General features: G+C 51.2%; 2 protein-coding genes across 2 annotated transcripts; both read left to right on the plus strand.

Annotated features, from left to right (window-relative positions):
* Positions 1 to 801: 801 nt before the first annotated feature.
* On the plus strand, positions 802 to 2,910 carry PGRI_028370 (uncharacterized protein; the record flags this gene model as incomplete). Its single annotated transcript, XM_040790550.1, has 1 exon — positions 802 to 2,910. One exon carries the CDS (start codon positions 802 to 804, stop codon positions 2,908 to 2,910), a length of 2,109 nt encoding a protein of 702 aa, XP_040647503.1.
* Positions 2,911 to 4,117: 1,207 nt separating this feature from the next.
* PGRI_028380 (CCR4-NOT core subunit CDC39) lies at positions 4,118 to 11,193 on the plus strand (the record flags this gene model as incomplete). Its single annotated transcript, XM_040790551.1, has 4 exons — positions 4,118 to 4,774; positions 4,826 to 5,150; positions 5,202 to 11,074; positions 11,128 to 11,193. The coding sequence occupies 4 exons, from the start codon at positions 4,118 to 4,120 to the stop codon at positions 11,191 to 11,193; spliced, it is 6,921 nt and encodes a 2,306-aa protein (XP_040647504.1).
* Positions 11,194 to 11,607: the final 414 nt, after the last annotated feature.

The raw sequence follows: 11,607 nt of genomic DNA on the forward strand, positions 1-11,607 counted from the left end.
TCCGTAAGACATTGGGTCCGAGATATCTGCTCAGCCATGTTTAATTGTGAGATTTAGGTTGATTTTTTTATCGAACCTAAAGCCATTTCTTTTCGAGGACTCCGAAGATTGGTGTAGGGTCTATACCCTCAGTTCAATGTGGATTCCTGACCCAAACATAAAGGGTTTGGTATTCGGTTGCGTGGCGAGAAAAGAAAAACTGTTCAAATTCGACAGTAAATCACGTTTGATGATTTACTTCCCTTGGTCTAGAACTAGGGCCTGGAACTTATATTGCATATATTAACAGAGAATACCAAAATAGCACAATATATGAAGCATGAAAGGGTGGCGAAGCCCATTCAGGCCCACTGCAGACGGGATGGGCTCGGTAGTTTGTCGCCCTAGTCGTAGTAGCGCATAGGAGTCTCAGGTAGTAGATCATAGACATACAACATATGATACAAGGAGAATGAAAAGAAAGAGATAAAAAGAAAGAAAGAAAATAAAATAAAAGTCCAAGGGCAAATCGCAAATCGAAAGGCCAAGAATTTCAGTTGGTCCGAGTGGCCTCCGATTCCTCCCCTCAGTAAACTCTCACACTAAGGCAAACTCCTCCCTTCCCTTTCCCAACTTGGTCTTCTCATCTTACTCAATATCTCACTCATCTATAATCCTCTCTTCTTACTTTTTTTTCGAGTTGAAGAGACTATACTTGCTCCCACCCCATTCCCTGTCCATACTCGCCCATCCTCGCCCCGGTAGCGAAACGGATTGATCAAACAACGAGGTGGCCCGACAGGGCTGCCAGACCGATAGGAAATGTCTGGTCATATTTCATCGGAGCATTCTCGCTCTAATTCACGATCCTCTCAAACGCCACACTCTAGAGATTCGACGCCTCGCCACTCCTTCGGTCGCACCTCCGTCTCCAATCCAAATGTCTTCGCCGACGAATACTCATTAGAGCCCATTGACTCCGATCGCATCGAACGTCCCCACAGTCCCTCCTCCATTGCCTCCTCCGCTACTCTTCGTGAAAGTAACCAGCCAAGGACCGTCAGCACGGCGACAACCGAGAACGAGAATCCTTTTGCTGATGATGCTCGGGTGTCCTTCGATGAACCTCATCGGTCAAGTTTGCCTCAAAAGGGCTACGCTTTTGCCAACAACCGTAACTCAACCTCCTCTCTCAATTCGACACCTTCTATGATCCAGCGAAATCAAAGCGTTTCTTCTCGTTTCTCGATTCCCCGCGCTCTCAGCCCCTACACCGGTGCCACCGGACCCAGTCATCCATATGGAATGTATCCACAAGTTGGGGTTAGCCGGACGCCTAGTGTCGGTAGTACTTCGACGATACGCCCAGTCGAACGCCCCCTTGAAGAATCAACTGGTCCACAGCACCCCTACGCGATGTACTCGCAGAATGTGGTCGAGGAAGGAATGGATGACGATATCATCCCGGTCGGATTTCCAGGCCATAACCCATCATATCAGCCACCCGCTGGTCGCCAAGCTGATGATGTAGGTGATATCATTGGATTGGATGGTCACGCAGAGCCGCTACCGCCATATTCACGCTATCCAACTGGCGTCGTACCTAAGCCTCCAGGCGCTGAACCGGTAGCTGAGCCGATAGTTGAGTCGATAGTCGAACCAATAGCCGATCTCACCCCGCCGGAGGAACGTCGTCTCCACAATGAAAGCCCACGAGCGCCACCGGTTTCAGAAACATCATCAAGGGCTTTGATGACTGAACATTCTGGTGATGGGAACGATGATGCAAACGAGGAGAGAGTCGCTGCCACCACAGGCATCATGGCCTTCGAAGAAAAGCTCAAACGCAAAGGGAAACAAACCGCATGTTGTGGCCTGCCGGTGTGGACTTTGGTCCTCATTGCAACTGTGATGCTCATTGGAGGATGTATTGGAGGCATCATTGGTGGAATTCTGGGAACCAAGAAAGCCGCAGAAGCTACAAAGGATGAGCAAGGGGCTCACAAATCCAGCCCCTTACCAATCATAACGGTCACTGCGACTCCCCAGATGGATGCGTCCATGATATCCACCCCCACAAACATCAAAGAAATCCCTACCGGCCACTATCGGGTTCCATCCGGTTATCAGAATGGATCGGGGCTTTGTGTGGATGAGGCGAATTACGGGAAAGCCTGGAAATGCATGCAACCGCCGAGCAAATTTGACATTTATATCGGCGAATCCAAAGGTCACCATTCCATCGAGTTCGACTACGGTCCTCCAACCACGACGTTCACATATGGTGCCCAGGCGCCATACTGGTCTGCCGCACCTACACAAGCATTGAGCATGGCCATTGATACCACTGATGTTGGCATGGGCCCTGCTCTATTCTTTCTTTCTCCATTCGACAAGTTGGTCATTGTTCCCGAAGATACATTCTCTAACTCCCTCTCCAAGCGCTCGTGGGTGGAAGCCGGGTGGGCACAAGGAGACGCCTACAAGAACTTGAGGCAGACTGCAGAGGTCGGCGACAGGCCATGGTTTTGTTGGTGGAATAATACGGTAATGGAGTTCTTCATGTACGTCAACCAGTCGACGTCTTACTCCTTGGGCACCACCGCTGGCATCAACAGCAACATGCCAGCGAGCACAGCTGGCTTAACTGCTGACTCCAAACGCGGAGACACCCCCATTGTCGATTACCCCCGGAGGATCAAGATAGAGGAGCGCCGAGACGACCCTTCGCGCGAATCTCCCTACTGTCAGCAAATGCAAATCCGCAGTAACGGGGGTCTCGCGCTTCTCTCAGGCAACATCGTCAACATTAAAGAGAATGAACCCACGCCCACTACTACCTACACCAATTATAAAGGCGGCACTGCCCAGACATACACTGCCCAGGCATCCTACGCCAGCCCCTGCTACTGTGTGTCCCTGACTGACTAGTCGGACTCAACCTGAAACAATATCATTTATTCATTGTGGTCCCTCCTGCTGTGGATCAAGGCGTTGGCGTTGGATTGGCCAGTGAACTGGTCTCAAACTCATGTGCACATGATTGTCTTTCTTCTTGACTGTGTGATTTTATCTTCCGTCCTGCAAGCTACTTGCGTTGTGGGATGTTTCGTTTTCTTGCATTATCCGTGACTATGCCTCCTATTTTTTTTTGCTCACTTTGTCATTGCGGCATGACATGATTCTCATTACTTTGCAAGTTATTGTTCTATATTTACTGGGTTATATTTGTTTTATTGATTGGCTTTTCCCACTGGTTCCAACTCTGGCGTTCATTGGCTTGGTATAGTTCAGGTACCGCCATATGCTTGATCATATATCGTTCTCGTCTACTATGTTCTTAGGATTCTGGGTTGAATCTTATCCCATCTTTTGATGGAGAAGCAGTTTTGTCTCTCTCAATCATGTTGTAACATGTAGCCAATCTTGGCTTAGATTCTTCCTGTAAGATAATGTAGCATTTTGGCCGTTAATGGGACTTATGTCCCTAGATCTCAGAATATATAGCGAAGGCATATACTCTAACACCCTTGGGTTAAGCTTAGGCTACGCTCCGTATTGCAGCCGGTCTTGCCTCATTTAAGGTCATAGTAGAGAGGTGGGTTTCACGGACCCGTGCAGACAGCCCGCGGGTGGGTGGACCCCAGAGTAGATGACTCAGCTATACATCACGTGTAGAGCCAAAACACGTGACCTGCTCCCCTACACCATCATGCAGGTTGGAAAAATGATAGATAGTGAATAAAATAGGAGAAAGGGAACATCACAAAATTATCTCGCCTAGAACAGGTTAAAGCTTAAGCAACCCTTTGACACTTGTACGACAGACAGTAAGGTGTGCATTGTATTGCACCCTGGTGCCCGATTGGGAGCTCCCTCTCGACACCTGAGGCAGGAACACTTCCGACAACTCGCACCTTGCACCCCATTCCTCTTGCAACCTCTCCATCTCATCGTTCCCCCATCCATTCCTCTCCCACAGTGTCGTCTTCTTTTTCCGATACCCTCCCTCTCTCGATATCGCATGATTTCACGTCTATTTCATTGATCTGCTTTATCGATATCCCCCCGTTTATTGCGCCTGTGACCCTTAAAAATCTGTCTTTGGACCTCCAGATCAAATGATCGCGTCTCCTAGATGACCTTCCCTCCCCCTCACCCTTCCGCCCAATCGTCGATTGCTTCTGGCACCGATAAATCTTCTTCGACCAGGACCGATATTGGTGCCTGGGGTCGGTCCGTGTCGCAGTCCGGCGCACGTCGTGGGTTGACTCCACTCGCGACCAACATATCCTCCGCCGCTCCCCCCACGGCTTCCCGGGGCTTGGACGCAGGCCTTGGGGTTTCGACACCATCTTCTTTCTCTGCCGTGCTGAGCTCTGCTAGGGGTCTCTCCGGTGGAAGTCCCAAACCCACATCTTCGCCCTTCACATCATTGCAATCTGGCTCGCAACAGCACGCAACAACCCTCTCGTCTCCGAAATTCCGATCTCACACCCCTTCCATAGGGTCCCATTTGGCCTCTGCTACAGGCTCCGCCACAGGTGGAGGAGGTACTGGGGGAGGTGGAGGTGGGCCGGGATCTACCAGAGGCGTCTTCTCACCCCTCTCGTCCGGAACAACCGTGAATTCTCCCACAGGCTTCGCTTCTGACAAGCCGGGTTCTGCAGCTGCCCACTCGAGCCAATCGTCGCTCACCAAAATCTCCATTGCCCAGGTGTTCCTGTTGCTGGATTCTATCACAGAGAAGGAAGGCAAAGAGAAGTGGGAAACAAAGGCTGCCCAGATACACAAGGTTGGTGGTGCTGCTCAATATCCCCAATCCACTCGATTCTAACAACCGCAGCTCGTGACATCAAACGGAATGGAGGTCTTTTCCAAATACTTTCGCCGCCTCCTAACAGGAAATGCGCCCCAAATCTTCCCGGGCGTCAACAAGTCTGTTGAGAATGCGGGCAACTACCCTCTCCTTGTCCAAGAACTGCAGAAGGTGTCTTCGGACATGGAGCAGTCTCAGAAAATTGCTGAGACAGTAGATACCTCCGAAGGAGATATCTTCCGTGACTTCGACCTTTCCACTTTCCTGGATCATTTCCGACTCGATCCAATTGTCAAGGTTGCACTCGCCTTGGCCTTCAAACTGACTAGCAAGTCAGATCTTCGTGCTAAAGGTATCTTTTGTTCCTATCCCCCTCTGGATTAGCTCTAACAACCCACGTTAGCCGATGCCATCCTCTCGAACTCTATCCCCCCTTTCCTGCAGAGCTTGGCGACTCCCACCGACGTGACTAAGGATTACCATAACTCATTCCTCGGCATGACGATTGAGCGTTTCATCTTATACCCTCCCCGCAATTTTACCGACGATGTCAAGGCAAAGCTGGTTTATGCGGCCAATCTGCGATACCAAAAACTTGGCTTGGATATGCCATTCGAAGTTTCATCTGCCCTACAGATGTTCAATTTTGTCAACCCTCAATATGTCCTTGTTCGACAGCTTCATGCCAAGGGACCTCGTGCCACTGCAAATGTCGACACAATAAGTGAAATGCTAAATGCAGACCAGAAGAACTTCAGCGAAGAACATCTAGCAAGCGCCCTTCTCTTCATGATCTTGTCGCAATATTGGGAACAATTCTCGCTAGAGACATTCTTAAGTGCATATACCGACAAGCCAATCAATTGGCCCCTGGTCTTCCGCCACTTCGATCGTGAGGGCCTCCGAGTGGATCCGAAGCAATTCGCCAAATTGTACAGCGTTCTGGCCGCCAAATCGGTCGATGACTCGTCTTTGGATGTTCAAAAGCTTTGGGGTGGAGACTGGGAGCATCGTGATACGCAGATGTCATTCCTGACAGCTTTTGTAGCCGCTCGGATCGACCCATCTCACATCAATAATCTTCGCGCCACTTTCCCCGCTGACTTCTTTGAAGATGCCCCTGATATTGTCAAATTGCAAGGCGAGCGTGCAGCAAAGTCGCCCCTTCGGTCCATGGATGCCATGAAAGCAATTTTTGATCTCGCATTATTCTCCCAGGCTTCATGGGCTGCGACAGAAAGTCAACTCCTAATAAAGGCGGTTGTCCAATTTGATCTGCCGGTCTTCCTCTGCTCCGCTCTTGCTGTCCCGCAGCCCTGGTCCAGTGTCCAGCAGAGCTTTGTCCTCCGCACGTTCATTGTTTTCATTTCAAAGCAAGAGGATGGGTATCAGCTCGCTCTTCACGGTGCCTGGCGACAGGATCGGCAGTGGGTATCAGAGCAGCTTTTCACCACTTTCACTCAGGATCCCACGTCCACCGCAGTGATCTATGAGCACGCCGCGGCATACGGATGGCTCGATTATCTGCTTGGGTTCACCAACGGTCTTGCCCTTGATCTCGCCTGCTACTCCCACCGCAAGAGTCCCTTTGACCTCGAGCAGTGGGTTCGGAATGCCGCACAGAAAGGCGCCATCGATATGGGTGGTCTGCTTTCCAAGTTCTTGCGAATCAAAGCCGAGGACGAATTGCACGTCCAACGGAAGGAGCAGTCTGCTCATCAAATGGTCAGCCTTGCAGTTAAAACTGTTTATACGCTTTTGTCTGTGTTGGAAGAATACGTCGGAGACCGCGAGAATCTCACGCCTGTCCAGCGCATTTGCATTCAGACATACCCTCGGTTGATCAACTACGGCGAGGGATTCGATGATATCATCGACGCCAATGGCGAGAACGGTAACACATTGCCCGATTCAATCGACAAGCAGATGCAGGAGCTCTTTGGTAAAATGTACCATGAGGAACTCTCGCTCCGTGAGATGCTAGAGTTGATGCGCAAATACAAGTCTTCGCGCGACCCCACAGAACAAGATCTGTTCGCCTGCATGGTGCACGGCTTGATCGACGAATACCACTGCTACCACGAGTACCCGCTTGAGGCTCTGACTAAGACTGCGGTCATGTTTGGTGGCATCATCAACTTCCGTCTCGTTGACGGCATCACACTGAAGGTCGGTCTCGGTATGATCCTTGAGGCTGTCCGCGAACATGAACCCCACGATCCGATGTACAAGTTCGGCGTGGAAGCGATTGAGCAGTTGATCAACCGTCTTCCCGAGTGGGCTGGCTTCTGCCACTTGCTCTTCCAGATCCCATCTCTTCAAGGCACTCCCATCTACCAAAAGGCAGAGGAGGTGCTCCGCGAGCAAGGCAACCAGATTGGGGAAGCCGAGGCAGGACCCTTTGATGGTCTTGCTTCTGTGCCCATGACTAATGGCAATGCTGTTGACTCCCCCATCGCTGATGGCTCCGTGCGCAAGTTCCGTTCCGTTCAAGTCGACCCCCCTCTTCGATCTGAACTCTACGAAGAGCCGGATGAAGACATTCAGGACAAGATTCTTTTCGTGCTTAACAATGTTTCTGAGCAGAACATCGACGAGAAACTTGAAGATCTACAAGAAGTGTTGCGTGACCAACACCATCAGTGGTTCGCCGCATACCTTGTAGAAGAGCGTGCCAAGTTGCAGCCCAATTTCCAGCAGCTCTATCTCGACCTTCTTGGGCGCATTGGTGACAAGATCCTCTGGGCCGAGGTCCTGCGGGAGACCTATGTCAGTGTCGCCAAGCTGATCAACTCAGAAAACACCTTGAGCTCATCTACCGATCGCGGTCACTTGAAGAACCTTGGTGCTTGGCTTGGTTCGCTCACCATTGCCAAAGACAAACCTATTAAGCACAAGAACATCTACTTCAAGGGCCTGCTTCTTGAAGGCTACGATACCCAACGCCTAATGGTTACGATCCCCTTCACCTGCAAAGTTCTTGTGCAGGCTACAAAATCCACGGTCTTCAAGCCACCCAACCCCTGGCTGATGGATATTTTGGGCCTGCTGTTGGAGCTTTATCATTTCGCCGAACTGAAGCTCAATCTCAAGTTCGAAATTGAAGTCCTCTGCAAAGATCTTGATCTCGACCACAAGACAATTGAACCTGCAATTGTTATTCGCGATCGTGCTGCTCACGCCGAGGAACCATTACCCACTGTTAACGCCCCGGAGGGTCTTGCTGAGCCATTTGAGGACCTGTCTCTCAGCGCTATCAACCCAGCTATCCGCAACGAGAGGTTGTCCCCGGCCGCCATCATGTCAACACTGCCAAGCCTTGACAAGATCCTTGTCCTGCCCTCATCGGCGAGCAGCATGGTCGATCCCGTCATCCTCAAACAGATTGTGCACACCGCAGTCGAGCGCGCCATTGCTGAGATCATTACTCCCGTCGTTGAGCGCTCTGTCACGATTGCATCCATCTCCACCGTACAGCTTGTCTCCAAGGACTTTGCCATGGAACCTGATGAAGAACGCGTGCGCCATGCCGCGGGCATCATGGTCCGACAACTTGCCGGTAACCTGGCACTCGTTACCTGCAAAGAGCCTCTGAAGGTTAGCATGACCAACTACATTCGCATGATTCAACAAGACTACTCCGAGCAGCCTATGCCCGAGGGCTTGATTCTTATGTGTGTGAACGATAACCTGGATGCTGCCTGTGGCATTGTGGAGAAGGCTGCAGAGGAGAAGTCGCTGCCTGAGATCGAGAAGGTGATTGAGCCTCAATTGGAGGCTCGTCGCCGCCACCAGGCCAGTCGCTCTAACGACCCTTTCATTGATCCTTCGATGAACCGATGGGGATTGTTCATTCCGGAGCCTTACCGACAAGCACCTGGCGGTCTCAACAAGGAGCAACTCGCCATTTACGAAGAGTTCGCCCGTCAATCCCGAGGCCCGGCACCATCCACTGATGCATCGGCGGGCCGTCAACTCCCCGACGTGCTTGGAGAATCTTACCCTGCCATTCCAAACCTTTCTACCCCGGCTGAGCAGCCAGCCATCCCCCACAGAACCCCTCAGCCACAATCTGCTGTTTCTCAAATGCCCCCCGTTCAGACTAACGGGTTCCTTGATGCTCAAAGTCCCCGGGAAAGAGTGGAAAGCCTCGTCTCTGACCTCCAGCAATCTGCTCGCAACGCCCCTGAAGAACACGTCAAGGACCTTGGCAGAGATAGTGCGGTTCTCCAAGAATACAACCAGGCATTGCGCAGCATCCTTGCCTCGACCAATGGAGAGGAGCTTGCACGACTGACCTCTTTGAAGGTTTGCACGCTTTTGTATTCCCAGCCACATGGATCTCTCGAGATTGAAGTTCTCGTGCACCTTCTTGCGAAGCTGTGCGATATGTCCAGTCTCATTGCTCGGTACACATGGGCATTGCTCTCCGAAGTTGATGATGAGCACATGTTCAATGTGCCGGTCACTGTTGCTCTCATTGACGCAGGCCTCCTGGACATCCGTCGGGTCGATACGAACCTGACCCGACTCATTCTATCCAGGAATGTGCCTGCTTTGGAGTTGCTCGGCAACCTGATGGACCGTGTTCTCTTTAATGAAGAACCCTCGGCCCTTCGATCGGATTTCTCTGGCAGTTTAGATGCCATGAGTCAATGGCTTGCCGAAGATCCAACCGTTGCTCCCGGTCTCGAAATCGTGCGCAAGCTTCGCGAGTCCGGGATTCCGGAGGTCGTCAACTCCCTCCTTACTGACCAAGCTAGGTCCAAGCGAGACCAAATGGAGTATATCTTCAGCGAGTGGATCGGTATTTACAAGGCCCCCGGTGCAACCGACCGTACCTTCCACTCTTTCCTTCAGGACCTTCACAACCGTCAAGTGATGAACAACCAGGAGGACTCTGCGCTATTTTTCCGTCTCAGCATCGACATTTCGGTCGCCATGTTCGAGCATGAGTCTCAGAACCCCAACGGCAGCCTTGATGAAGCCTTCCTCTACATCGACGCCCTCGCTAAGCTCGTGATTCTTCTCATCAGATTCCAGGGCGAGAGCGCTGGCGCCGTCAAAGCCAATAAGGCTACGTACTTCAACTCCATTCTGTCTCTCTTGGTTCTGGTCCTCAACCACCACCAGGTCATGAGAGGAGAAGCCTTCAACCAGCGTGTATTCTTCCGTCTCTTCTCCAGTATTCTGTGCGAGTACTCCATGAACGGCCTCCAGCACACTGAGCAGCACCAGGGAATGATCTTCGCCTTGGCTAGCAAATTCCTCTCCTTCCAGCCCCGTTACGTACCCGGGTTCGTCTATGGTTGGCTTTGCTTGGTCTCTCACCGGGTGTTCATGTCTGACATGCTCAACATGCCTGACCGTGCAGGCTGGGCGCCTTACTGCGAAATCATCCAAGCATTGCTGTCCTACATGGGCGAGCAATTAAAGGCTGCCAACATCACATACGTTGCTAAGGATCTATACAAGGGCGTTCTCCGTATCTTGTTGATTTTGCATCACGATTTCCCCGAGTTCGTTGCTGAGAACCATTTCCAGTTCTGCAACGTGATTCCGGCTCATTGCGCTCAGCTCCGCAACCTTGTCCTCAGTGCCTACCCCTCGTCGTTCCAGAAACTTCCCGATCCTTTCCGCGAAGGCTTGAAGGTCGAGCGTATTGAGGAGATGCGGGAAATCCCTAAGATTGCTGGTGATATTGTTGCTCCTTTGCAGGCTGCCAACATCAAGGACATTGTTGACGGTGTGCTCCAGAATGAGAGCATCTCCGATTCTGCTGTTCAGCAGCTTTGCGACGCCATTATCAACCCCGATTCTAAGGACACTGGCCTCTTCTTTGTCCCGGTCGATGTGGATATCGTCCTCGTTAATGCGCTTGTTTTGTACATTGGCCAACAAGCCGCCGTGGAGCATGCTTCCAAGGGCAACACCCGCAGTGCCTTTGAGAACTCGACTCACGCTGCTCTTCTAGAGAAGATCGCCCAGGTTCTGCGTCCTGAGAGTCGCTACTACTTGCTTAGTGCGATGGCCAACCAGCTCCGCTATCCCAACAGTCATACCTACTTCTTTAGCTTCACGATCCTCCGTCTGTTTGGCGTGGACTACTCCGAGCAAGATGACTCGGATATCCGCCAGCAAATCATTCGTGTGTTGTTGGAGCGGCTGATTGTCCACCGCCCGCATCCATGGGGTCTGATCATCACCCTGCAGGAGCTCCTCCAGAATCGGAGCTACTCATTCTTCCGCCTCCCCTTCATTCAGGCGGCACCTGAGGTAAGCTCAAACCCCCAATTTTCTACAATCTCATAATACTAACTTCTCTTCAGATCGGCCGTCTTTTCGATGCCCTTCTCCAACATATCCAACAGCAGAGTCCTCGGCCCATTGCCTAGACATTTCTCGACCTCTCATCCTCCATCCTCTTCTTCCCTCTCTCCTCAGGTTCTTTCTCTGGTAACTCGGGCGGTACAGGAGTACTTCGTTGCATGTAATTTTCACGGGGTTCTCTTCCGCAATTGCTGATGTCCTTTGCGTCTTTTTTTTCATTTTATCTTTTCAGTTTCATGTTACGGCAGGGGTTAGCCGTGGTGATGGCATGCATATTATTTTTTCTCTTACGATTTCCGCATGACTTGAGGTTCCATGATATTTTTTCGCGTCTCATGCCGCCCGCGACCTGTAATGATAAGACTGTAAAAGCTGGAGTTGACGGTGTCATCATAATGGGGCAATGCTAATTTACTATTCTCATGATTGTAGCTTCTTTTTGGATTTTCTGTACCGCTTAGGATAATGAACCACGTCTT

The sequence above is a fragment of the Penicillium griseofulvum genome (genome assembly GCF_001561935.1).
Source record: "Penicillium griseofulvum strain PG3 chromosome Unknown contig_80, whole genome shotgun sequence".
Lineage (NCBI taxonomy): Eukaryota > Fungi > Ascomycota > Eurotiomycetes > Eurotiales > Aspergillaceae > Penicillium > Penicillium griseofulvum.